The 27,965-nt window shown below is 40.5% G+C and overlaps 1 protein-coding gene across 1 annotated transcript in view; it reads left to right on the plus strand.

Moving 5' to 3' along the window:
* stxbp5a (syntaxin binding protein 5a (tomosyn)) overlaps positions 1 to 27,965 on the plus strand; it is an 80,866-nt gene that overhangs the window by 40,409 nt on the left and 12,492 nt on the right. Inside the window, 13 exon segments of the mRNA XM_020588120.1 lie at positions 1,428 to 1,562; positions 7,344 to 7,407; positions 7,649 to 7,732; positions 15,411 to 15,534; positions 16,966 to 17,044; positions 17,566 to 17,720; positions 20,151 to 20,223; positions 20,476 to 20,623; positions 21,764 to 21,831; positions 24,307 to 24,347; positions 25,177 to 25,397; positions 27,127 to 27,308; positions 27,658 to 27,847. Coding sequence (XP_020443776.1) covers positions 1,428 to 1,562; positions 7,344 to 7,407; positions 7,649 to 7,732; positions 15,411 to 15,534; positions 16,966 to 17,044; positions 17,566 to 17,720; positions 20,151 to 20,223; positions 20,476 to 20,623; positions 21,764 to 21,831; positions 24,307 to 24,347; positions 25,177 to 25,397; positions 27,127 to 27,308; positions 27,658 to 27,847 — 1,564 coding nt within the window.

A 27,965-nucleotide genomic window follows, 5' to 3' on the forward strand; every position in this document is an offset into this window, starting at 1 on the left:
TATATATATATATCTGTGTGTTTGTGTGTTAGGACAGAGCATTAAGGCAGAGGGGGAAGTGTGTGTGTGTGTGTGTGTGTGCGCACACACACACACACCTATTGTAGCACAGATGCTACTCTCACTATAGCCCTGAAGCAGCAGTGTGAGATAGACTCAGAGTGAGAATGAAACTAAAATGCACACGAACTACACTCCAAAATCAGTTCTTGGACATGTTTACACCAATTGGTGTTTTACTGTGCATTAAATGTAATTTTTGTTTGTCTGTGCACTGCAACATTTATGTTTATACAGTTATATTGCTGCCCAGATTACGCTCACATTTTTTTCTAGTCCAAGAAGTAGCATATTCTTGTCCTGTACATCTGCAAACAAATCACACGTCTTTAATACCAGAGACTGAAGGACTGGGTGTTTTGTCCTGCATTTTGGATTAAGTCAGGGGAACAAACAAAACATTTAACATAGTGCAGACCTTCCCTTATTTTAACCAGGTAATATGACTTGCTCTTAACCAGTTACATAGCTTGACAGCGAATGTTTTGCAGATGCATTCAACTGAAATGTGTCCTCATGTCAATATTTGCAATGTTTATGTACTGTAGATGCATTTCTTTTTCCCTGCAAAAAATATTTGCCAGTGCAATGTTATTTTTTGGACTAATGTTATGTAGTTTGGAAAAAGCCACTGAAAATGGGTGATCGTTCCTGGAATAATACACAGGGCCTGGTCTTGAATTCAGTGCCAGTTTTATTAATTCATCATGTTCAAAATACCAGTTAACCCGAACAAACAGAAAACACTATTACACTCCAACTTAACTCTTTTCAAACAACTCGGCTCGTGCTCTCTTACTGGAGTTTTTCCAGCTGATGAAACTTCGGGGCTTTGTCTTGTAGCTCAAAGCATTGTGACAGAATAAACTGGATCACTGGAGGAGATGGATGACCTTGAAAGGTTGTTCAGACAGATTTGAGGTTGAATCAGAGGGTGGATGAAAGGATAAATGATAAAAAAAAGGATGAGAAGATAGCCACAGTTAAGGAAGGAAGGGTTTATAACCTCTCATTAAAGTCTGATGGATGGATGTAAGGAGGAGATGGGGTGGTGGTGATGAAAACAAGAGAATCTTAGGGGTTTCTTTGCCCTCATATATTCTGTAGGTTTGGAAAGAAAGAGCTGATTGACTCAAAAATCTCTTTGTTTTGCCACTCTCATCTCAACAGCTTCGACCTGATGGAGTGGTAAATAATCCTCAGAATTTTGCATAATTTGTCTCTTGTTACAGTACGTTGAGTGATTTTTAAGAAGCCTCTGTGTCTCAGCTGTCTGTATCTTTCTTCCTGGTTTGTCCACCCCTTCTCTTTCTATTTCTCGTTCTTCCTCCTCCTCTAACGCTGTTCTTGTTTCCTTTTCTTTGCAGAATAACTTTCTGCTACCTGCCCTTCCAGAGTAAATGGTTGTACATCGGCACAGAACGAGGGAACATCCACATTGTCAACGTGGAGTCCTTTATGCTCTCAGGCTACGTCATCATGTGGAACAAAGCCATTGAACTGTGAGTGTTACTGCCCACATGTCACTCTCTGATGCCGACTCCCACATTTTGTCCTGAAAGCTCTTTGTGTTTGCGCCCTCCTTCTTCCTCAAGTGATGCACAAGTTAGTATGCTGCTTTTGTTCCATATGAATGGGGTTCTCATCCAAAATCAATCACTGATACATAGATCAATATTTTAACTCTGTAGGAATCAAACTTATATCATCAGCACTGCAACACTGACCTCAGTCTTTTGAGTCACCTTGCAGCACTTAAGTGAGGTTAGGGATGCTGTGTAATTAGCATTTTACCTTATAAAAGGTCGTTGTAGTTTAGATGTAACAAGATTGGGAAAAAATCATGAGTCAGTCTATCATTTCCATGCAGAGTATGGAACTCTGGGTAGTGAGTGACCTGTCTCTTTGCAGTTTCAATGGATCTCTCAGCTAGACAGGCTCCATTTTGGCTCTTTGCTGTAGAGCCTTAAATTATTTAGTGGAGCATTTTGCTTCACACATTCCCCTCATCCCCTTCTGTGCACAGGGAGAGAGGAAAAAGAAGAGGAGGGAGGGAGGGAGGGGGTGGAACAGGTGTCTGCCGAGATCAATGTATGGTACACACAGACGTCTCATCTCTCCGACAGGGCTGCAGCGAAGAAAAGGTGAGAGTGAGTGGTGGGAGAGTGAGGGGGGAGGATGAGGGAAAGTGTATGACAGAGAGGACGCAGGAGTGGAATGGATGAGACAAGGCTTTTGCCAAGGGAAAAGGACAGGCAGAGATGGAAGTGATGGAGCAGAGGAATGGAGTAGTGACAGAAGAATAAATGCAGGTAACAGAGGGCAGAGCAAAGGATGGTCAAGGAGGAACAGGGAGATGTGCAGATAAGTGAGGATTGAGAGGTGGCCGGGAGAGGTTTCCAATTAAAGCAGAAAGAGCAGAGGGGGGAAGTAAGGGGTGATAATGATGAGATAGAGAGTAGACATGGATGATAAGACAGATTCTAGGGTTCTTCACTAAAGGGCAAGCAAAAACTTCCACTTTTCTTTGCTTAACTCCTTTTTTTCTCCTTTACCTTTACATTACTTTTCACTCCTCTTCACCTCCACTTAGATGCATCTGTCAGTTTTTTTCTGAGTATATCCTGTGGCAAAGATGTTCACGAGTCACAAAATGCAATTCTGAGTCAAGTCTTAGATCTGTGTTTCCAATGTGACCGAGGTGGAAAATAACTAACCATTCATTTATTCAAGTACTGTATTTAAGTGCAGTTTTGAGGTATCTGTACTTTACTTGAATATTTTTATTTTCTGCTACTTCATGCTTCACATTGTTCAGCTGTATCTATTAAACTGCAGACAGTCTGATTGGAAGTGTATAACCGGTAACATTATCAGCACTGCATCATTTATCATGCACTCTAACAGGAGTCAATCAATGAGCTAAAAACACAGTGAACAAGGTGTCTGTGAATAAGTGCCTTGCTCATGTGGATGGGAGGGGCCGGGGGTTAAACACCCAGACCTGCAATTTGTGAACAGCTTGTTCTACCTGCTGAAATAAAGTGTGATGTGAAAACATCCCTTTATGAAAATATTTGTTTAAAATCTGACTTAAATGCACATTTTTAAATCTCCTACAGAAACAATAAAATCCATTTTGCTTGAATCTTGAGTAAAATCATTGTTTTGATCCTGCAAAAGTGCAATTATGGAATCAAGCGAATTATTCATTACAGAAGCTCATTCTTTTCCAAAGCATGGGAGTTTGTGGCACCCCTTGCAGCTTTGTTAAACCACCACACCTTCTTTGCCATATTGTTTTTCCATCACAACTGTACTGTAGCTCTGCACAATAAGTTTGAGGAAATGAGGTTTCCATATCATTTGGTTGAGGCTTCAATCACTTCAGCTGCCATTTTGTGGGCTGTTAAGTTATGGAGATGGCAGCAGTGCCAGGAATCAATCCTCAGGTTTGCTACAGATGCTCTCAGTGTACATATCTGTTTGAGTGTATGAGTCTTGGTGGTTTGCTTTGATGCAACTCAGAGGAATGAGGTTATTTCTCTTTCTCGTTCTCTCTCTCTCTCTCTCGCTCCTTGTGTCTCTCTACCCACTGTGGAGTCTGGAGAGTTGCCACCCAGATACAGCTTTTGTACCTCTCCCATTGTTCTCATCTGATGCTATCATTAGGTGAAAGCAGTACTTTATCTAAATTAACTGTAATTAGAGCTGTAATGATTAGTTCAGTGACAGAAAATTACTAACAAAAAAGTTGACAATTGATTAAGTCATTTATTAACCAAAAATGTCAAATGTTTGCTTGTTACAGTATCTCAAATGTGATAATTTGATGATATGTTTTCTATAAATGGATTATCTTTAGAATTGGAGCTGTTATTTGGACAACACAAGCAAATTGAAGACGCCACCTTGGACTATAGGAAACTGTGATGTGAATTTTTCATAATTTTCTGACACAGCTATTGGACTTGCAGACCTAAACTTCAGAGGTCATTATCATTAGTGGGACACTCCTGTGGTTCACTAACACTGCTGTTTGATTGTGACTGCTGTAGTGAAGCTGGGATGTGGTGAGTACTGGGTTTATCTTCCCTTGGGCCCTGCTATTTGGAGACAAGCTGCAGTAGCTGAGCCAGTGGCTCCAAACCTGGCTTGGTTCGGTATTCGGGGTGTCGGTATGACTCACCTCTGTTTGCAAGCTGCTGACCTGAAAAGACAAACACATATCCTACAGTACATAACCAACTGCATAGTAATATGCTGTAGTTCAGTCAGTGCCATAGGCAGTAGGGACATTGAAAGGCCACATGAAGTCGGTGTTTGTGCCCATGATGCATAATTATGTGCAGCTGTATTGTATATGCAAGAATGTTTATGCTGTTTGTGTCCGATTTCATTCAACTAGATGGTTACTGGCTAGAGAGAGCCAGAATGACCTGGAACAAGAGTGGGTACACTGTTTGTGCACTCTTTCATTTAGTTCAATGAAAAATCAAGCCTACAGTATAAAGGTACTGTTTATATAAGTAAATCACTAAGCAAACACTAGTTTTAGTAAATATTTCCTAATTGTTTTAGTGAATCAGTGAATAAGCATATGTCTCAAATGTCTTTTAGTAAGATTTTTAACCAGGAAGTCACAGTGACTGCGCCTCTCCTACCTCAGAGAGCGTCACCCATGGTGACACATGCTGTTCAGGGCTTCACTGGGTGTGTGTCAATGTATATCCATCCATCCATCCATCCATTATCTATGCTACTTATCCTGGAGAGGGTCACAGGGGGCTTAAGCCAATCCCAGCTGACATTGGGCATGAGGTGGGGTACACCCTGGACAGTTCGACAGTCTGTCATAGCGCTGACACTTAAAGACAGATAACCTCACGCACCCGCAAGTTAGAATCACCAATCAGAAAACTGAAGTACCCGGCACAGGGAGAACATGCAAACTCCACTGCCTACAGTGCTGCCGGTCAGTGTACATGTATAACATTGAATAACAATGTCGAAATGATACCTGTTCTTTTATTCATATATGCATAATAATCTGAACTCGTACATTTTTGTGGTGATATATGTGTGTATCAGTGTAATAGGACACATGGTTGTGCCTGCACTGACAAGATGTTTTCAAATTCAATGAGGTGTTACCCTTCCTATTGCTTCGACATTTCCAATGTGTCATCCGCACACCCAGAAACAATTGCTTTATGGTGTGTGTCTGTGTCTTTGTGTTTGTGCACTTACAACACATACATATAGCATTGGTTGTTTTTCTTTAATGTAGTAAGGGTGAGGGTAAAATTTGATAAACATTTGGTACAATAAAGGTTTATAAGAGATGACTGTTTTGACTGAAGGCGCTGATGGGTGAAGCTTTTCAAGATTTTATGATTTACCAATTGGTTGTTATATTTGCCACGGGGCATTTAGTTTAACTGCAGCAGGCATATGTGTGTGTGTGTGTGTGTGTGTGTGTGTGTGTGTGACAGAAAAGACCTTGAATCAGTAGGTCAAAGACAAGAATGAGACTGCAAATACAGTGAGAACAACAAGCATGCATTTAAACAAATACAGTAGTATGCATGCACAGTCAAATATCTTGCCGGATAATCTTGCAAACAATATCAGAAACACACAAACACATACTGTATAGACACCAAATACCCAAACGTCCCTGTCCCTGGAGCCCTTTTTTACTCCGTATGCAAAATGCAGAGTCATTAGCAGTACACAAGCAGAAATGTGTGGTTTTGGGAGCGCGTGGAAGTAGTTAAACAGGCGTTGTTTGTGTTCGTGCATTTGTGTGGGTGGGTTTGTGCATTTGTGGCAGAGTATGGATGATTTTTGGAAGCTTGTCTACACTCTGCTCATCCTGCCTCTGTTGCCATGGTGATTCCTGTATCTCCGAACCTGTCTGTGTTCTTATGGACTTTGTGAATATGTTCATATGAGATTCATTTAAAGTAAAACAACAGGTTTTTGGCAAAACAGGGTTTTTTTTTCCTCCAAAATCTCACAGGGGAGCACAGAGAACACTGCACATAAAATCCTGAAACAAGAGAAAATAAACCACACAGGACAACAGAGCAAAGCTTTGATGTGTCCAAATTGCATTTTGTAATTCAGCAAGGGGGTAATTGTTGGCTATGTGTGTATGGTTTACAAATGGGCTAGGTGTTAAGATGTGTTTTAATTGTGCTGTCATGCCAGTGTGTGTGTGTGTGTGTGTGTGTGTGTGTGTGTGTGTGTGTGTGTGTGTACGTGTGCGTGCTGCTGTGGATGGCAGTTAGCTGAGACACTGGCAGTGAAGGGGGATTAGATAAATCAACAGAGCTAGGTAATAAGGCTCTCGCGCTAACGGGCTAAATATAGAGACAAGTGACTGACTGCCTGCCTGCCCACTAACTGCTACTTTCTAACACACACACACACACACACACACACACACACTAGTGTAGATGCTTCCCTTTTTTGCCCTTTGCCTATACTGATTCCTTGCTATATGATCTCCATCCAAAATGTTTTTTCAAATTGAACTATAAACATCTTTTTATAGTTTCATATTATTATCAGCATATCCTGTCCCTCACTGTCAGACTCTAGGAAGAAAAACACTGCACTACTAAGACATGGACCAAAACAAGGACTTTGCCTTGTCTCTTTTGCAATTTACATTCCACTGCAGCTCCTTCCTCCTCCTCTCCTTGTCAGGCATCCCTTGCTCCATGGTACTTGGGTTTATACTTCAGGCTTGAACAGTCATTTTTTCTCAGCTGTGACCTTCCTTGGCAGCCCACATTGTATCTTTAAGGCAGAGCAGTTTAGGTAAACTTTGGTGCCATGTCTCACAGAGAGAGGAGATTTGACATAAGGCTGCCTGGAGTGTAAAGTACAATCAGGAGAGGGAGAGGGAGGGTCAGCCAAGCATTTTGTGCTGCCTTCTTTGTTGACATGCAAATGGACACACACTGACACATGCACATATATACACATAACCACTGGGGACTGGCCGACCTGACAGAGCCATCCATCACAACCTTTAGTGAGCTTATGTCTTTGAAAAGCTGTTTAGAGCCTTGGAAGGATTGGCAGCTCTGTAGCAGACCTCTTGCTAAGGTTCAAAGACACTTGCTGCCCACCTCATCTCTCTGCAGCTATCATTATGTGGCATGAGGGAACTATGCTGTACATCTATAGCCTTGTTTTGATGCCTTGGTGATTTAAAGAAAAACACTTTATTTGTCTTTCCTTTTGTCTTTCTCTGTCTTTCTTGTAAGGTCCTCCAAGGCTCACCCTGGACCCGTTGTCCATATAAGTGACAACCCCATGGATGAGGGAAAGGTAAACAATAACATATTGCCACCCACACAAGAATAAATTTTTGCAAATTTAGATTTGTCATTCTGAGGAACCTTGGGCAGGTTTCACCCTGAGTCGTCTGCTTACACCGGACTTCCTTTCGTGCTGTGAATGAATGTCAAATGTATTGCTTCTTGTTCCACCCATCATATGGTCTGTTTTGTCTTCTCTCAATCATCTCTCCTACCTATCACATTGACTGCCTGTCACTCTTCCTCTCCAGCTTATAATTGGGTTTGAGTCTGGGATTGTCGTCCTGTGGGATCTGAAATCAAAGAAGGCCGACTATCGCTACACTTACGATGAGGTAGGCAAATCTCCCCTATTTCCTTTCATCTCTAACTAATTTTGGTCATTTTTCTCTCTTCTGATTTAGTATGTTTTCATACAGAAACTGGGAATTAAATCATTTATTCATGAGCTGAAGTGTATACAGTTGTGTATGCGCATTTGAGAGTTTAGGAAAACCTAAAATGTGAGATGGTTTACTACAGCTGACAAGGCTTGTGACACATACTATATATACACACACCTCTCTCAGAGTGAGTGTCTTCTCTCATCTGTGTTTTAAAGATGTTGATGTACTAAAAGAGAGTACTGACTGGGAAGAAATAGATTTTCTACTTCCTGTTGCATGATAGAGTAGAAATGAATCATTTTTACATAGTTGTCAATTTGCCTTTGTATTTTGCTTGTGCTTCAGTCTAACTAAAACAAATGTCTTTCACATGAGTGTTGTCCTTTACAGTTCAAACTAGAACAATGTGTGAAATGCAAATTTTAACAATTGTATAATATATACAGTAGTGTGCCGTATGTTTGTGTCTCTAGAGTGAAGTTGCAAGGTTGCACAGTGATTTTTAAATGGAGGCACTATGAATATTACAACTGTAAAAAGGACAACTTCATTTTGTAAAAGGTCCACGTTTTTAAAGCAGGGGGTCCTGTGACTTTATGGGCTTCACCAGAGGCAATATTGTGTGTCTATAAATAAAACAAGACAAAAACAATAAAATAGAGACAGTTTGTGAGCTGCCCAGATTCCCTTTGGCCCTGCCAATTGTCAAGACTGTGTCTTGATAATTTAGCTAGACTGTGGTAAACAGATGAAATCTGTACTTCTCATAATATTGTGCATTACCTTACATCAGTTAACATCAGTGATATCACTACCCACTCTGTGTATTATCTGTTAACTGACGGTACTCTCCATCTTTTTTTCCACATAGTTGCTTATTTTGATTATGTCTTGATCGCTTATAAATGTGATCAAATGTGTGACAGAATGGGGCTTCTTGGTGGATTTATAATTGGAAATTCAGAAATCTTGTGCTCAAATACAGCAAATGTATGTGTTTTTGTTCTGTCTGAGCCTAAAACCTTAGTGGGAACTGAATACAGCTATGAATATCTCATTCATAAACTTCTCATTGAGATTTAAGCCAACTGAATGGCTGTGGGCAGACTCAAGCACATACACATAGTCAGCATGTAAAATACACAGTGGTGTCCATAGTACTTAGAGCCAAACACCCTCTTTAAGATAATGAGATTATCGTAACGCTTGTGCTGGTGCTCACCTCGTGCACACTGAGATATCAAGACTCGCAGAAGACTGCATACTCACAAAAACAAGAGTGGGTTTTGTATGTTCGGAAGATCTCTCTCTCTCTCTCACTCTCTCTCTCTTTCTCTCTTTCTTTCTCTTTCTCTGCCTCAGCAGGGCATTACAATCTCTAGTATTGAATCTCCTAAGGGAGCTCTTTAAACCCCTACAGTTACACCTCTCCAGAGACTGGGGGTTGAGTGAGTGGGAATTTCACTGAGTGAGAAGTACACTGATGAAGCGAAATGGTCTACAACACACGGCTGTTCTGTTATCTCTTTTAGAATGTCTTGGGGTTATTTCCTTGGCTAATATATTCAAATGGTTTTCAGAGCCAGATATTTTAAGTTTAATTTAGACTCGGACCAACTCTCAAGGGCATTAGATACAACCCCTGTATTCCGCTCTGCTGCGTCAGTAGTGAAATGTGGTTATGATTGCTACATGTATTTTCTGATGGTACTGTTGTGAACAGTGGTGTAGCCAACACTAATTAAATGGACTACAGAGTGAGTGCTGGGGGAAATGAACACACCAGAGCTTTGTAAGGGTAATGGTGGGGGGTACTGACAAAAATAGTATGATCTTGATATCAGTATATTATCCTATTCATTTAAAGGTTCATTAACAAATATTTTTCAGCCACTACAGGGTCTGGTGAGCCTCAAAACAGACTGTTTCCTAGTAACAACGAACGTAATCACCAGTCTGAAGCTACCGTTAGCTGACTAATGAGGCACAGCTCCAGGCATCATTGCAGCAGCACAGTCAGGTGACGAGGTTGACAGTCCTGAATGGGGCTAACAAAGCACTGACATTACACAAAGCTCAAAATGCTCTCAAATTAAAAGCATATCAATGAAACACAAGGGTAAAATTATGACCATGCTAAGTCACTAATATTACCAAAACAAACACATGACCTTGAGATGCTAACACATCCAGAAGAAAGGCCGCCATATCTGAATCAAATCTGAGTCCTTTGGCTGCTTTTAACACTTTTCATCACAAAAAAGCCAAATTGATCTTAGCCCTGGTTTTTGCTCTTTCTTTGTCCCCCTCTCTCCAAAAGATTATGACCTCTTCGGTCTGGCAGCCCATGTTTTGGACTATTAGCAGACGAGATCAAAGCTGTCAAATTAACTGAAATACACCCCTTTTTATGTCCTCAAATAACTTATTAAAAACAAACGTAGCAGAAAAATGACCGCATGTACACAAATCAGCATGATACTATTTACCAAAATGACAGAAATCACCTCTGGGAAAAATTTATGTGATTTGTTCTCTGAGATTTTTTGTTTGGCTCCTGTCCAATCCACTAATATGGAGGAGGTGGGATTTATGGCCTGCCACCAGGAGAATTCACAGTGGCTTCACTTCTAGGAGTGTCATTGTATATACAGTCAGTCCAGACCGACCATCAAAACAGGGTGGAGATACAGCTTTAAAAACAGAAGCGCTGTAGGTAGCAGACTGCCAAAAAGGTGGCTAGTATAGCTGAGAGACACCACATCCTGCCCCATTTTCACTTTTTGTCTTAGACAATGTGTAAAATCTTGGTTAATGCCCTTTAATAAGTAATTTTATATATATTATATGGTGTTTTGTTAGTAGACATTCATTACATAAGATTATAATGATTAACTTTATATGCTGCTCTTGAATTTTTCAAGAGTTTGATGTTGTGTTCCTCCTTGATTTATCCCAAATTATTTTTAAATATAAGCACTACATCTTTTTACAAGTGAAAGGGCTTTTTAGCTGCAATTAACAACATGCAATAATGAATCAGTAATGCATTTCCGGCTCCTGTTTATTAGTGGACTCTTCTCAGGTGATGCTTATACTGTATGTTTGGTTTGTCAGACACTGTTTGACAAATTAATTTTACCTAATACTGGACCAAACATAGTAAGTTTAACAAGGTGAGTACAACTGACAATGTGCCGGATATCTCACAGGTTTGGTTTTTTGCACTCAACATTAAGACTTAATAGTGTGCAAGAACTTCTATTTTTGCTCCGTATACAATATATAGTGAGATATGTGATGGATACTTGAAAGAGCTACTGTGCCTGCTGGGCTCTAGTGTCTTTATTAGGATTGATGATGGAGACAGTGAAGCCTGAACTACATGAATGTCCAACATCAAGATGGTTGCTATGGAAACGTGGGTCTAATTGGACATGCAGATATGTCTATTTTGCTTTACTTACCTCTACTGCCATTAAAAATAGACGTGTCATTATTTATAAGCAAATTGTATTGCATGGATTAGCTGGTGCAGCCCAAATTGTTTGCCATCATTCAGTGATATCATAAATGGGTGCAAACTCCATCTCTCCAAACAATACTGTAGTGTAAAATACCTTCTTACAACTATCCACTCTATTGCAAGCTCTGTTTTTCATGCTGTGTGCTTTCATTCAAACTCCATTTGCCTGGAAGCTTTCTGCCAAGAATCAAAGTTGTCAACTGAAATGAACATGTAAGCTTTTCCTCTTCTTTTCAACAGCAGTGTAGCTCAGCAGACCGTGTAGTGATGGGTTCAGACTTTGGAATAAGTATGTCTTAAAGCATATTTTGGTTTTGATGGAAATTTGTGGATGTTTAAAAAAGCAAAAGACAGACTGTGGTCTTGGTTTTCAAAGGATGGAGATAAATGGTCTTTGTGAGTAATGCTGGCTTCTGTTTCCTGGCACATTTTTACTGATTCTTGCAAACATTCTCACACAACATAAGCAAGTAGGGAACACATAAAGAGTGTAAAGAAGTTGTTTTGACAAATGTGTCAGAATTAAGGCAGCTTTTGTTTGTTACAGACCATGTCAAACTGCAGAAGTGTCAGCCTATGATGGAACTTAACCTGGCTCCCAGACAACAGCAAATATTCCAGCAGTTCAGACACAGCAGCTGCAACAAAACCTTTGCTTTTGCAAACTCTCAATGAGCATCACTTCCACTCTGTGTCTTTCGGTGGATTGTCTGTTATTAGCTGTGGATCAGCTATATGGGTTTCTAGTGAGTGCTAGCCAGAGAACATCCGTCACCTAGACCCTGCTCTACTCTGCTCTGATGAATGGCTGATACTGGTATCACAGCCAGATTGCAATGTCTACTTCCCTCCTTCCCCTCCATGTCTCCTGTTGCTCATTCAATTAATGCATGGAAGATTTTTTTGTGTGTATAGGTCATTCCTTCAAAGGCCCATTATCCAAATTCAGTAATTTATTCTACTTTCCATCGATCATCTTCCATCATTTTGTATTTTCTACAGTTTATTTTTATTAGAGAGCAAGTGTGTCCCTACACACACTGTAGACAAACAAACACATACAAAGCAAAGATGAAAACAAACACAAGAACTGGAAAAAAAGTTGTTTTTTCTATTTGCCTTCCTTTTCTTCTATCTTGTTGTCTTTTAATCTCTTTTTCTCTGTGTCATGTCATGGTTATAGGAACCAGCAATTTGTGCCCAAAAGCCCAGTGACTCAGTTGCAGACACTTTTGGTTACCTCTGGGGTGTTTGTGCACACATATAAGACTGCACAAATGCAATCTGCCACATGGTGTGTCAAAACCTGTACCAAAACACAAAAACTGTGGGTTAAAGTGTTTGCCCAGGAGCAAGCCACAGATCTCAAAGTTGTTTTGAGTGATCAAGCTAAATGCTGACACTAGCATGCTAACACTCATCTTTTTTTTAATATAGTAAAAAAAATCTTAACTGGTAAATTGAATCTCATTGTTCCTTTCAGCACTGATGTACAAAAAGAGAATCAAAATGGATTTTACATTCAACAACAAGAAAAGGATTCCTCTCTGGAAATACATTTTGACATATTTGTCCCAAATGACCCACGTGTGTGTGTGTGTGTGTGCGCGGGTGGTACCTCAGGGCTAAGCAGTCTTTGTGTCCTAGTGTGATACAGTGCTGGCATAGGGGATTTCAATTAGGGTTTTGATATTCACGGTTGTGTATGTCTGTTTTTCAGTTCTTGTTTGTTTTCTTCTTTGCTTTGTATGTGTTTGTTTGTCTACAGTATGTGTAGGGACACACTTGCTCTCTAATAAGTGTTGAATTCATTTGTTTATCCCCCAAAGACCTATCCGTGAAAACTGACCTACTGTAATAAATCATGAAATTAGTCTTTTTAATTGGTATTGTTGAATATGATGAGTGCCATGTGTTTCAATTATTTCATGTATTTGGCAATTTAGCACAGTGTACTGTTCCCTATAGGGACTGTCACAGCGCACTGATAGATCTCTAGACCTCGGTCTTCCCATGTCAAGGCGTCTCTAGGCTGCAGTCAATGAAAAGAAAGACATTATGGGCCTTTGTGTACTGGTTTCCAAAGTCATTCATATTTAACCTTTAGTATACAGTAATTTCTATCATTTATATATAAATAACTTAGGAAAGAGACCAATGTACACTGGTACTCTGATCCATATCCAGAAGAATACACTCATAAATACAGCTTACACAGTCTGGGATAATTCGCTTCAGTTCCAGAATGTTGGGTGCTAAAGATTTTACAGAATCAGACATTTATTCACACTGCATTCAGGACACCTGTGGGAAATGCATCCAAGCCAGCTGGAACTGCACGCCGGTATATCACTTCTGGCAACAAATAATTGACAAACTACCTCTTCTTCTGGGCTGCCTCATCCCACCACCCCTTTCACTTTGCCTACAGGGTTATGCATGTGGCAGTGCCTTAAATAAGACATTTAGGCCATTACTAACCAAAGAACACTTGAAAAAAGGATTATAGGTCATAGAACTCTAGTCATGTTTACTTGGGTGTTTTTGAGGGCGTGAGAGGGAATGGGTCATTAACTGTGTAATGAGATAATTTGAGTCTGTGTGTTTGTGCAGCATGATGTCACATAACCATAACTCTGTGTCATCGAGCTCACAGTGAACTGGAGGAAATCCCATTGAGAAAACCACGATAATGAGACTTGAAATTTCTTAGGATTGTGCATTCAAAAACATGTACAGTACTTGAGGAACCTCTTACAGGGTTTAAACAAGCAGCTTTTCCACAGTGTCACCTTATTGGTTTCAACTTTATGAATTTAGGATTTGGCCAGAACATATAAACATGATACAGTTTGCTAAGGGAAATCAAATTAGCGATGTTGTGGTAAGTGAATAGCTGGAGCTGCATGAGTATAAGCTGACACTGGTTCCCCATGCGGTCCAATTTAGCCATTTTCTAAAAACTCTACATTCACTGAGCTTGACATGCAGCACCATTTAAGATTGATGACACATTGAAGGCCAAATTGATATACACCTAAATAAACAGCAGCTGTGATTGAAAGAGATCGACTTGACTGTGCGCTCACATCAACATTCACAGTGAGGTAGCTATTCATTTCAGATGAGCAGTGGGAGACAAGGAGCCGGATTTGGGAGACAAGGGGACAAGGAAAACCGGTTCCACATTCACACATGGCCAACTGTTTAGGAAGAGAGACTTTTCAAAAAAGGCTCAAATACTGGCAATCACATAGGAGAATAAAACACTAGTCTTGTGATGGGACATATTACTGATGCTACAGGTGTTCTGGTAAAAACATGCCCCCCGGATGAAAATACATGTGACAAGCCTTGGAAGCTGTTATGAGCTTCACACGGATTCAGTGCACAGCATCATATTTTCCTAATGTCAAAATGTTTGCTGGGTTTAATTATGAGCTATGAAAAGGGCATCAATAAGCGAGGTTGCCCTTTACTGGCATACCTTGGTCATGATGTGTTTGGGTTTTTAATGATCGCTTGTCAGTAGATAAGTCATCGTGATCCAGGCTTGAAACAGCAACAGGACTCTTCAGACAATGGTGGAGATCATGGCTCCGGATAATATTGGATTAAATTGAATGCAGTAGTTCAGCTGTGTTGTAATAATACTGAATGCAATACAACATTTTTCCTTGAGCGAATAAGTGTCTTTATGAAATAGAATTCTTAAATGGATTAGATAACCGTGCTAATAAAACCTGCCTCTTGGCATCCCAGAATAAATTGACCAATCCATTTCCATCTTTCTCCACGTTTAGAAAATTCAGCAGGTAATATAAAAGCTTCTTCTATCATTTTTTGCCACAGGAAATGCTCTGAACTCAGGGACCAGAGTCTTTTTATCCCACTTTAAGCATCTGTTCAAGAGTATACTGTATAATCTAAATGAGTCACAGGAAGTTAACCAACATATGAACGTTATGCACCGTATGGCTGTGGCAATGCGAAAAACCTGTGGCGTAAGAGAGACGGTGGCACATGATGTTTCATCCTTCTGAGCAACTGATGCCCTTCTCCAATCCCCCCACCCTATGCTTCCTGCTTGTTGTTTCCTAGGCAATCCACTCAGTTGCCTGGCATCACGAAGGCAAGCAGTTCATTTGCAGTCACTCAGATGGAACTCTGACCATATGGAACATCAGAGGCCAGGGAAAGCCCATACAGACAATCACCCCACACGGTAAGGAGGTGAAAACACACAAACACACACTCACACACGGAGGCTGTGTTTGAAATCACTCCCTTGTTCAGAATTCAGAAAGTTAGTGGAGGATAATTAAAATGCACTAGTAAACAGGGAGTGATTCTGGACACAGCCAGGTGTATGATGGTCTCCCATTTCTGTAACCCAGACCACTGAGGAGACATTACGTAACATGAGAATCGAATCTTAACTGACACAGTGCCCTAATCTCAGTTTAACAATTAACTGTAGTTATGCTTAGGTAATTAATTAATAAAGTAAATAATAAGTAAGAATCCTATACTTGATCTTTTTCCTAACAACAATACTTGGAAAACACATATTAGTACATTTGGACGGCAAAACCTTATTCTGAGGTAAACTGGTTGTTTATGGAAACTGAAGAGACTCCTCAGAATCGGTGGTTATCAGCCTGGCATTCAGGACTTGGTGAGGTGTCATTATAGAAATAGATGCAGCTATTTTCTGAGGTTATTAAAACAAGGCATTCATTCCGCCTGTACTTTGCTATCTTAAAGGTACAGTACAAATTTTCTGCCAGTCACATGGCCAACTTTATATCCATCATAGCCATCCCTCAAAAGCTACCACAGTGGCTTCCTCACTGTTTCCTCATTTCAGTCTTTGGATTATTGTCAGTTCAATTATGTTCTGCCTGTGTTTGCTTTACTTTGTGTCCTCGCCTGTACACATTGGCGCTGGTTTATTTCCTGCAGCAAGTCTGTTCTTTTGAAGATGTATTTTAATCCACAGTCTTCGGTCCCACCACACTACTCATCCCACAACGAAGGACCTAGAAGAAATAGTGTGTGTGTGTGAGAGTGACAAATGGACACAGAGAATAAGCGAGTCAGAAAGAGGGGAAAGTTAAATGAATGGAAAAACTTCTAACCAGTTTATCAAGCTGGTTTTGTGTGTAGGGGGTTGCAGAAAAGATTTCAACACAGGCTTTTTAATTAGTTGTTTCTCCCACTGCTTCATACATAATTAGTTTAGTATTTAAAGGGCACATATGCATATTCCTTTGACAGGTTTAAGTAAGGCATATAAGACATCCATTAATTGTCTTTTCAGATATCTTTTACTTAGATGTACTTATAAAATAGTTCCTCATTGTACAGACCTACTGTGGATAACTTGCCTTAGGGCTCAGTTTGGCTCTTCAGTATTAGTTCTGATATATTCAGCCGCTTTTGTGCATTCTGACAGAAAAATATGCAGACTTATACTTATTTGTCTTTCTACTCTCTGATAAATAAGCTTTTTTTTATTGTCTGGCTAGAGTTCAGAGCTGATTTTAAATGCAGCTTCTGTGGGAAGAATGAAATAACAGTAGGAACAAGAAGACAGGGGGTGAAGCGGGAGCAAGCTGGCAAACTAAAGTAATTTATGTTTGCTCTATTGTAGGAAAACAGCTGAAGGATGGGAAGAAGCCAGAGCCTTGTAAACCCATTCTCAAAGTGGAGTACAAAACCACTAGAAATGGGTAAGATCCTTCTTGCTCTCTTTGTCTCCAACACACACTGACATACACTTACAGTACACAAATGTTCACATGCTTTGGCACAAAGATGCTTAATTATACACATTTGTGGCAAAAGAAACAAAAAGGGTATTTACAGGGGTTAAAAACTGTTGTGAAATCAATGTGAGCTGCAAATATGCATGTGTCTTAGACAAGGAGCTACCCACAAGTCATCAATCCTACAGAACCAACAATTTCAGAGAGTTTTTTTGTTTTTTACCCATTAGGCTGTTATTTGTAAGTGATAACACACTCTGAGGTGTTTTTCCAAAAGGAAGAAAACTCCGTTCCTCTCTGCATCCTTCTTCAGCTCCAACTCATTTGTTGTTTTTGTTTGTCAGGACACCTCAGAGTGTATCTGTTCTATACCATGGTGCAGTACAAACTGCAGTCATAATAGAAATAAATCCATAAGAATCATGATTTGTTTTTAACTGTGAAAGCCAGTCAAATGCTTATGCTTGTGATTGTGTGTGTTCCAGGGACCCCTTCATAATCCTGTCTGGTGGTTTGTCCTATGACACTGTGGGCCGGCGGCCTTGTCTGACAGTAATGTATGGGAAAAGTACCGCTGTGCTGGAGATGGACTACCCTATAGTAGATTTCCTCACACTCTGTGAGACTCCATACCCTAATGGTAAGCGTGTCTTTGGTGTGCACACGTCTGAGTCTTATACTGGGCTCACACAAACACACACACCTTTCTGTTTTTTAATTATGTTGGATGGCTTGCCCCTGTGTTAGGGTGCTTCTGTAATAAATTTCCCAAGGGGAAGGATCCTATTTCAGTTTCATTATCCGATACACCTAATATTACATTTGTGTTTCATCTCTTTGTACATAACAGCCTTTGATCTAGACTAAATTATCTTATTTCCTGCATTGAGGAGTCAACAGCTAAAACAAGTCAGCATGGAGGTGAAAGTTATGGGGTCCTGCATGTAAGCAGTCCAATATATAAACTATGGTGCAGCGTTATCGGGTATACATATACAGCTTCATTAAGGATTACTGAGTTATGTAACAATTGTGACTTCATTATGTCACTGCCACCACCCACTGATTTCATGTTGTAATGCACATTAATGGGTCTTTGCATTACACAATACGTGTCTGGCTGTTTGTCTGTGCACATATTCAATCAGTGTTTAGGGGGTTGATAATCCGTGATGATGCGCCTGCTAATAAAGCAATGTGTCTAAATGCAGTGTGCACACCGCTGTGTTGGAATGTGAAAACAAATACAGTCACACAAAACAATGCATCTGTTTAAAACACATACAAATACAGGCAGAAAAACTAGTAGAGACGTGCAGTATTCAGACAAAGGAGAGGTACAACTCACAAACAAAATTGTAAACTGTATATTTAAAGCTTAAAATGCTATTACCAATACTTTTATAATAACGATGGATTACATAGCTACTTTTAGATAAAAGAGGTTGCTTGTAGTGGCAAACCTACAGGAGATTATACAGTACCTCAGCGCCATGACGCTTTATGGCTGCTTTCACATCACAGCTCAGCTCCCATCTTTTTTGCATTTATGCTTTACATTCATGTTTTTCAGTGTCGTGTCCTGCTCCGGTTTGAGCATATTGAAACTGCCACATGTGCAAATTTAACTGAAATGTGAGCCACATGTGTACAAGAATAACAACAATAACAGTCAAATCTTGCAGTTCCCTCAAAACAACTGCTTGGTTACAGTGTATTATGGTCCCTCCTGTTTGGCCCGAACAGATGCTTTTCAATAAATGTCCAATAAATTTGAAATGTCCTCCTCTTTTCACTGACCCCCATCACTCTTGTAACTTTCCTCCGTGTTTATTTTTACAGGTCAGGGAGGTGCTGACAGTGAATGATGACCGCATCCAAGTGGCCAAACATTTTGTTATTACAGAATTGAACTTAAATAATGTTACTTTTTTTGTCATTAACATCCTTTTATACCTTTTTTTTTCTCTATCATTGACACAGAAATGTTTTTGCTGATCTGTCATTGTTTGTATCTGTAGGCAAATCAGTGCTGAAAGTGGCCATAATTACAGTTGCTATTCCCAGCTCCCAAATGCCAAAACTGACAGACATGGATTCAGGGATTCACAACAGAATCAAAGTGAGAGTAAAAAGGGATGGGTCGTGTTGTGTGTAATGAAAAGTTCAGTATTTCGACCTGTATGTACTCTGACACTGTGAGACCTGCTGCTCTGAACTACAGATTGTTCTCTAAACACCAGTTCACATCCACATGTGCGCCAGTATATATCTTAAAGGCAGGGTGTGTCATGCTATTTTCAAATTAAGTATCCATAAGCATAGTAGAAGCATGGCTAACGCCTATACATAATGCTGAAGCCTGTGTTTCATTACTGCAATGGACAAAGCTTGAGGGCAGAAGGTGATTTGAGGTCAGAAAGGCACTCTTGTACTGTACATCTTTCCATTCCCATAAATTGTGGCCATGCGCCCTTTTGCAAAGCATTTAACTCCAGCTCTGGTTAAGTGGCTGCCAGTAGAAAAGTGGTCTCGGCAATTTGCTGCTGAGAATGTAATCCAGTGTAAATCCATGAATGTGAAAGCAGTCTTTGCATAAAGTCACTAAATATGTGCTGATGTTATTTATATTCTTTGTATTCTCCGTAGTGCTGTTTCATCTGAACTCACAGAGGTGCATAGCAGCCTTATTAGTGTTTACCTCCAAGATAACTATACATGGAGATTTATCACTTTTACAGTGCAGGAAGACTGAGTGCATGCATGTACAGTATAGGTTATGTATTCATTTACAACAGTTTAAAATTTCAAAGTTGACATATACCATGACCTGGATGATTGATGATCTCCACAGACAGATACCACAGTTATAAATCACATGGATAAATACATTTTAAGCGTTAAGTCTTCCTGCCCTCACACCTTTAGGGCAGAGGCATGATAATAGCATTTACCATATAACATCTGAGGAATCCTTCTCCTGTGGTTTGTAGATTTAAGGGAGGTTCTCTCACAGGACTTCTAAGGGTGGTGTGATGAATGACTTGTCTTTGTGTGTTTCACTGTGCAGATTTTCAGGAACCTTACGCTGTGGTGGTCCTTCTAGAAAAGGACTTGGTGGTGATCGACCTTGCACAAAATGGGTGAGTCTGACTCTTTACAAAATAATTTGTGATCATCTTGACTTCTTTTGTTTCTTAAATATGGGCTAAAATATCATACTATAGTTAACCTATTAGCGATTATCTGTATTATATATTGCCTCTATTTTAAATCTTGATCATAAATCGTACTCTTTGGTTCCCATGTGCTACTCGATGTGATTAATGCACTGACACTGGGCAGGCAGACTAATTTAATTAATAGCGACTCTGTCTGTGCTCTCTTGTTAACAGTTACCCCGTATTCGAGAACCCCTATCCTCTGACTATTCATGAGTCTCCTGTGACCTGCTGCGAGTACTTTGCCGACTGCCCTGTGGACCTCATACCTGCACTTTACTCTGTTGGCTCACGGCAGAAACGACAGGGCTACAGCAAAAAGGTAGTGAAACCTCTACTGTGTGCTGTAACGCTGCATCCTGTTGGATTACTGCTGAGAAAACCTACAGAGAAAATTAGTTTCTTGTTTTAAAAAATGTAATTTAGGTATTAATTACAGGGAAAAATCAAATTTCCTTGAAAAAACTCATGACATTCCCAGAGGCCTCAGCTGTAGTTTCTATTTCTATTTAGTGCTACAGTAATTAGCTAAAGTATCTTTGCGCTGTGGCTGTAGACTGTAAGTTCCTAAAATAAATGACATGATTGTGAAATAACTTTTTGGACACACCTTCCATCACAGATTAATGATATATAACTACACTTTCCTGAGGCTGGAACTTTTCTTCATGTTGCTCTGGATCATAGTGTTATAAAAGAGCTGAATGCCTAAATTAGAAATAGAAATGTCCCACACGTCACCTCTAACCCTTCTGCCATACACCGGGTTACAGGATAAAGGACATATTAATACATCACTGCATACTATTTGGTAAACACTGCATGGGTTAATTTGCATTAGAGGTTATAACAGCTCAATGTTATGAAGCTGAATTGTATAATAGTGTCATATTACGTACCCATCAATGGTCCTCGCCATCTGTACACTCCCCTCTTTATTCACTTTTCATCCCCTTTATCATCTAAGACAGACCCCCTGCTCTTTCAGCCATTATGTATGCCTATGGTCTTTTCCCTGGTGCCGTGTTCTAGCTTTCTGTCGGAAATGTCATCATGTACTGATCCAAACTGGCTGCATAGCTGCTACTTTTTTTTTTTTTTTTCAGTTAAGCAAAGCCCTGGCTGAGCGGCAGGAGGGCATTCTCACATAAAGATCACCATGAGTCATCCTGGTGACCTTTGTATGTGTCAGCGTGTTCAAAGCAAAGCCCCCCGCCAACACACACACTCAGACGGAGACGCACATTCATTTAGGGGCATAATGTTTAACAGCAAGACACACTGACAGATATACACAAAGGAGTCCTGCCTCTTTTCTCATGCACACTCATATGTGCAGTGTTTTCATGTCACCTATTTCTAAAATCAGCATTTCTCTTGAACACAGTTTGTTGACACTGCTGTACTACTTCCTGCATACTCTCATTCTCTCTAATGCAATGTGTGTCTGCTGTCTATAAAGGAATGGCCAATTAGTGGTGGAAACTGGGGTCAAGGTACACAAAGCTACTCAGAGATCATCATTACTGGGTAAGACAATACTGATTTCATTAGCATTAGCATTATCGTCCTGCTGCAAGTTAATTACTTTCACCTCTCCTGCGCTGTCCAGTCAACACAGTAGAGACACTTCTTTTAAAATATTTACAGTAGGTTTTCGGATATTCTATTCATAACTAGTCTGTCTGGGCTTCTTTCTCTCTCTCTAATCATGCCACAGCCTGCAAACCATTTCTCTCCCAGTCCACTCAGCTGAATTGGCAACAAAAACAATGAGGAGTGAGGAAAAATGACAACCAAAATACATGGTAATGTCATGCTTATCTGCTGAGCACTTATCAGAATGTGGATGACACTCTATTACGTGGAGAGAGAAGATTACAGTCATGACACTAATGGGTTACCATGACAGCTTCACTCTTTTGGGAAGGCTTTTGGAACCTGGCTGCAGGGGCCAGAGCCACGAAGCTCCAAAGCAAAAGTACAAAAAAGTACAAACCCGATTCCAAAAAAGTTGGGACACTGTACAAAATGTGAATAAAAACAGAATGCAATGATGTGGAAGTTTCAAATTTCAATATTTTATTCAGAATACAACATAGATGACACATCAAATGTTGAAAATGAGACATTTTGAAATGTCATGCCAAATATTGGCTCATCTTGGATTTCATGGGAGCTACACATTCCAAAAACGTTGGGACAGGTAGCAATAAGAGGCTGGAAAAGTTAAATGTACATATAAGGAACAGCTGGAGGACCAATTTGCATCTTATCAGGTCAATTGGCAACATGATTGGGTATAAAAAGAGCCTCTCAGAGTGGCAGTGTCTCTCAGAAAGTCAAGATGGGCAGAGAATCACCAATTCTCCCAATGCTGCGGTGAAAAATAGTGGAGCAATATCAGAAAGGAGTTTCTCAGAGAAGAATTGCAAAGAGTGTGAAGTTATCATCATCTACAGTGCATAATACCATCCAAAGATTCAGAGAATCTGGAACAATCTCCGTGTGTAAGGGTCAAGGCCAGAAAACCTAACTGGATGCCCATGATCTTCGGGCCCTTTCTGTGATCTTCTGGCACTTAGACGGCACTGCATCACATACAGGAATGCTACTGTAATGGAAATCACAACATGGGCTCAGGAATACTTCCAGAAAACATTGTCGGTGAACACAATCCGCCGTGCCATTCACCGTTGCCGGCTAAAACTCTATAGGTCGAAAAAGAAGCCACATCTAAACATAATCCAGAGGCGCAGGCGTTTTCTCTGTGCCAAGGCTCATTTAAAATGGACTGTGGCAAAGTGGAAAACTGTTCTGTGGTCAGACGAATTGAGATTTGAAGTTCTTTTTGGAAAACTGGGACGCCATGTCATCCGGACTAAAGAGGACAAGGACAACCCAAGTTGTTATCAGCGCTCGGTTCAGAAGCCTGCATCTCTGATGGTATGGGGTTGCATGAGTGCGTGTGGCATGGGCAGCTTACACATCTGGAAAGGCACCATCAATGCTGAAAGGTATGTCCAAGTTCTAGAACAACATATGCTCCCATCCAGACGTCGTCTCTTTCAGGGAAGACCTTGCATCTTCCAACAGGACAATGCCAGACCACATACTACATCAATTACAACATCATGGCTGTGTAGAAGAAGGATCCGGGTACTGAAATGGCCAGCCTGCAGTCCAGATCTGTCACCCATAGAAAACATTTGGCGCATTATAAAGAGGAAGATGCGACAAAGAAGACCTAAGACAGTTGAGCAACTGGAAGCCTGTATTAGACAAGAATGGGACAACATTCCTATTCCTAAACTTGAGCAACTTGTCTCCTCAGTCCCCAGACGTTTGCAGACTGTGATAAAAAGAAGAGGGGATTCCACACAGTGGTGAACATGGCCTTGTCCCAACTTTTTTGAGATGTGTTGATGCCATGAAATTTAAAATCACCTTATTTTTCCCTTAAAATGATGCATTTTCTCAGTTTGAACATTTGATGTGTCATCTATGTTGTATTCTGAATAAAATATTGAAATTTGAAACCTCCACATCATTGCATTCTGTTTTTATTCACATCTTGTACAGTGTCCCAACTTTTTTGGAATCGGGTTTGTATGTGAAAGCTACTGTATAACATTTTGGCAATATGCTATACCCACTGGTTATCTCCTGATTAATAACCTCAGCTGAAGTAATGGAAACCCTTAGTTAAAACCGAAGGGAGAGATCTATGATTTGGTTAAAATATTAATTAGGGAGCAACATAAAAAGTTTTAGCTGAATAATTTATTTTGGTTTACTACTTACGTAGACATCAGATTCAGCTGTGAATGCCTTGCAGCATTCCTATCCAACACTTCTCAGTTTTTGTAACTGAGTTGTGTATGTTTTAAAGCTGCGAATCTTACTAATTGGATTTTTTGAACTTCTATCTCTGAAATTGTAAACTAATAGGTCACAAATTGAAATATGTCTGTCACATTTTTGTCTCCTCTTTTGAATTGCTAGGCATGCTGATGGAACTGTGAAGTTCTGGGATGCCTCTGCAAGTGAGTTACCTTAGCAGCTAAGCTTTGTTTATACCACACAATTTGTGTAGTTTTTTTTTTTCAACAAGCAATAGACAACAAAGGGCATTGTGAGCTCAGATTAAAATGATGGGAGAGGCTACGAGCTGTTAGGAGCAGCAGGTCACATGATTCATGTAGCTTCCAAAAGTCCAAATGGCTAATTGAGGTCAGTTTTTTTGTAAGGAACAGCAGGATTTATCAGAAAACTACAACTTTTATTGACTTGTACAGCCTTGCAATCCAATTGTGTTCTGTTGTTGTAGAGTGCTCAGCAAATTTAGCTAGTTAGTTAGGTACCTAATTATTAAAGTGACCCAGTATGTGAGAGAGATGGTCAAAAAGGTTGTAAAACGTGTTTTGATACATGTTACAAACTCAAAATGTCACAAGTAGAATTATTGCTATTGATTTCAGCTTCTTGCTTTAGAAGATAGCAACCAAGTCAGTGTAACTCTGTGGCGCTGCTGCTAATGTTTGGAACTATTCAATGTTCCCATGATGAACAACAAAAAACAGTTCTTATAGAGTCAGTGGAGATGTCCTCATTCTGTTTTGAGTCTCACTAGACTATCTAGAGGCTGAAAAGAAATTATGTAGAGTAGCTTTAAATTAAAATGACAATGATTTTTTTTTCCAAATAAATGTAAGCTGTCAATATTCAACAGCAAAATAAGTACTGTTAAGATAAAGTCTTGTAGTAATAGTTATATATTTCATGTTCAAGGAACCACATACTGTAGCCTCGATTTTATTCCTGATGACCCTTAACTGCACATGATACTTTCTGTACTCTTTTTTTTTTTTCCAGTAATGCTCCAGGTGCTCTATAAGCTTAAAACAGCCAAGGTGTTTGACAGAAACCGGTCCAAGGAAGATAAGGGCAGCGCTGAGGTGTTAGATGAAGACCCCTTTGCCATTCAGATCATGACCTGGTGCCCAGAGAGTCGTATGCTGTGTGTGGCCGGGGTGTCAGCCAATGTAATCATCTACCGCTTCAGCAAGCTGGAAGTAATTACTGAGGTGGTGCAGGTACGGTAACGTCAACAGTCAACCCCCCCCCCCATCTGTTGTCCCTCCAATTTTTCTTTTAAGACTTAACATAAATAGGCGGCATAGTGGTGCTCTGGTTAGTGCTGTTGTCTCACAGTAAAAAGGTTCCGGGCTCGAGTCCCAGTCGACCAGGGGCCTTTCTGTGCGGAGTTTGCATGTTCTCCCTCTGCCTGCGTGGGTTCTTTCCGGCTTCCTCCCACAGTCCAAAGACATTCACCTTAGGTTGACTGGCGACTCTAAATTGCTTAATAGGAGTGACTGTGAGAGTCCCCTGTCCAGGACGTGCCCCCCCCCCCCTTGCCCAATGTCAACTGGGACTGGCTCCAGCCCCGCTGTGCGATCTTATTCAGGAATGAGAGGTGGAGATAATGGATGGAGAGTATGAGACATAGAATATATGTTCCTTTTGTTTCTTATTATTTGCCCTCAGCACTCACTTCTGTTACTGTTTTAAGTTGTTGTGATACATATGTGCACACATGCAGTCAGTTATCTGACTGGTTAAATGCAGTATGGTTGCCATGCCGACAGACAGAGCAGCGAACAAGCAAAGCTACTGTAGACAGTCATTATAATCTGCCTTGATGGCAGCATAAGTGCTTATGTGATGGGGTGTGATGGGAGTCAGCGTTTAATGATGTACTGTAAAGAGAAATGCTGTTTAGTCTATCTGTACAAGCTCACAGTTCCTACTGTAGATCATACTTCCTGCCTTGAGTATGTGCCTAGTTTCTTTTGTTGGTCACTGGAGCGGTGGAGTATTAAACTGGTAAACAGCAGGGTACTGTATTCATTTATTTATGATGTTTGGTATATTTCTTGCTTGGTACTCATTGCTGTGTCACTGCAGACTTCACAGGGATCACTTGTCAATCAAAATACTGTTCGTGGGCTGTACTGTCATGTGTTTTTTTTTCTTGCAGGTCTGTTAATGAATTTTAATTTGTTTAGCTGGTGCCCTTCATGGGCTCAGCGCTGTTTGTCTTAAATATCCAGATCGTTTGTTCTTCCAGACAAACTGAGCTTATAGCAAAAGGTTCTGTCTTGCTTAAGAAAACCTGAGTTGCAATTATTGACAGAAATCAGCTACTTTCCTGCTAGAAGCTTATCAGTCTGTGGTTACTGCCAGTGCTGATGCCTGACTGTGGATCAGTAGCAGATATGCAGTGGCAGTGAGATGTAATTAGGAAAGCCTCCCTTCGCACAAGGTCAAACACCTCTCTATAACCTTGCAGAAAGGAAGGTAGAGGAGGGCAAAGACAGACAGGAGAGAGAATCTTAAGAAGGATACTGATCACTCTTCACTCCCACATGTCAGTGGGGCTAATGAGACTGACAGAATGCAAAGGAGAGGAGCTTATGAGCATTGTGTGTATCTGTGAGTTTAGGTGGTGTGTGTGTGTGTGTGTGTGCGCGTCTATGCAAAGACGGAGGGAAGGAAGACTTAAAAGGAATGGAATATTTCAGTGTTGAAGGACCTCTCTGACTATAAGTCTGCCTACACATACACACACACACGCCTCAAACTCATCTCATCAAAGTGATTGTCTGAACATATACAGATGTCATTCACAGTCATATGACTTTTTTTCATCCAGAGACTGATTGTCGTTTAAGAGTTTCTGCCTTTTAACCTTTTTTAAAAATATGCTATCTTCTGTTCAGTGAATGTTTTTGTGTGCACCTGCACACGTGTTGTCTCATACAGTTACTAGAGGTGCGAATGCAGTATGAGCTGAACGACATAGAGTCTCCAGATGGTGTGGGCGGAGCAGGGGAACAGACATCGGCGCTTCCAACCCCCGGTGCCTCCCCTCAGACAAGCGGCCCACCTTCACACCCCTCCACCAGCAGCAACAACTCTGATGGCGGCACCGTGCCGTGCCTCAAGTATGAAACACACACGCTGTACTGTACAAAGGCACTTAAATAAACTCTCTTAAGCACCAGAAGCGCTTGCACACACTCATATACACAGGAGTCTTGGCTTTTGCCTCAAGCACACTTGCACAGACTCACTCAGTGCCTGAAGCCTTCTCAGCCATAGCTTCCTCATCATCCCCTTGCAGCCACTCATGCCAGACCCTCAAAACATAACTGCTTCAGAACTGCAGCTGCACCATCTGTCATTTGCTTTATACAATTTTTTTTTTTATCTCTCTCCCTTTCATAATTTCTTCTTTATGCTTCTCTTGCTGTCTCGATTCCCCTCCATTTCATTCTGTCCTCTTCTCTCCAGAGTGCGCAGTACTTCTCTGAAGCAGTCTCCAGGTTACCAGGTAGATTTGGTGGTCCAGTTAGTGTGGGTGAGTGGAGAGCCTCCTCAGCAGATCACAAGTCTGGCGCTCAACTCCTCCTACGGCTTGTAAGCACACACACACGGTCACATTGTAGACAAGGCAAGAACCAAACCAAAATCTTTACTCCCAGTATTTATACTGTGTAAACAGCCTTATCAAGCTGTTTTATCTGAAGTTACAACATAAAATGATATAGACAAGATATGCAAAACAGGCATGCATGTAGTTTTGTATTTGAAGCCCCATG

This window comes from Monopterus albus, unplaced genomic scaffold (genome assembly GCF_001952655.1).
Source record: "Monopterus albus unplaced genomic scaffold, M_albus_1.0 scaffold9.1, whole genome shotgun sequence".
In the NCBI taxonomy this organism is placed as follows: Eukaryota; Metazoa; Chordata; class Actinopteri; order Synbranchiformes; family Synbranchidae; genus Monopterus; species Monopterus albus.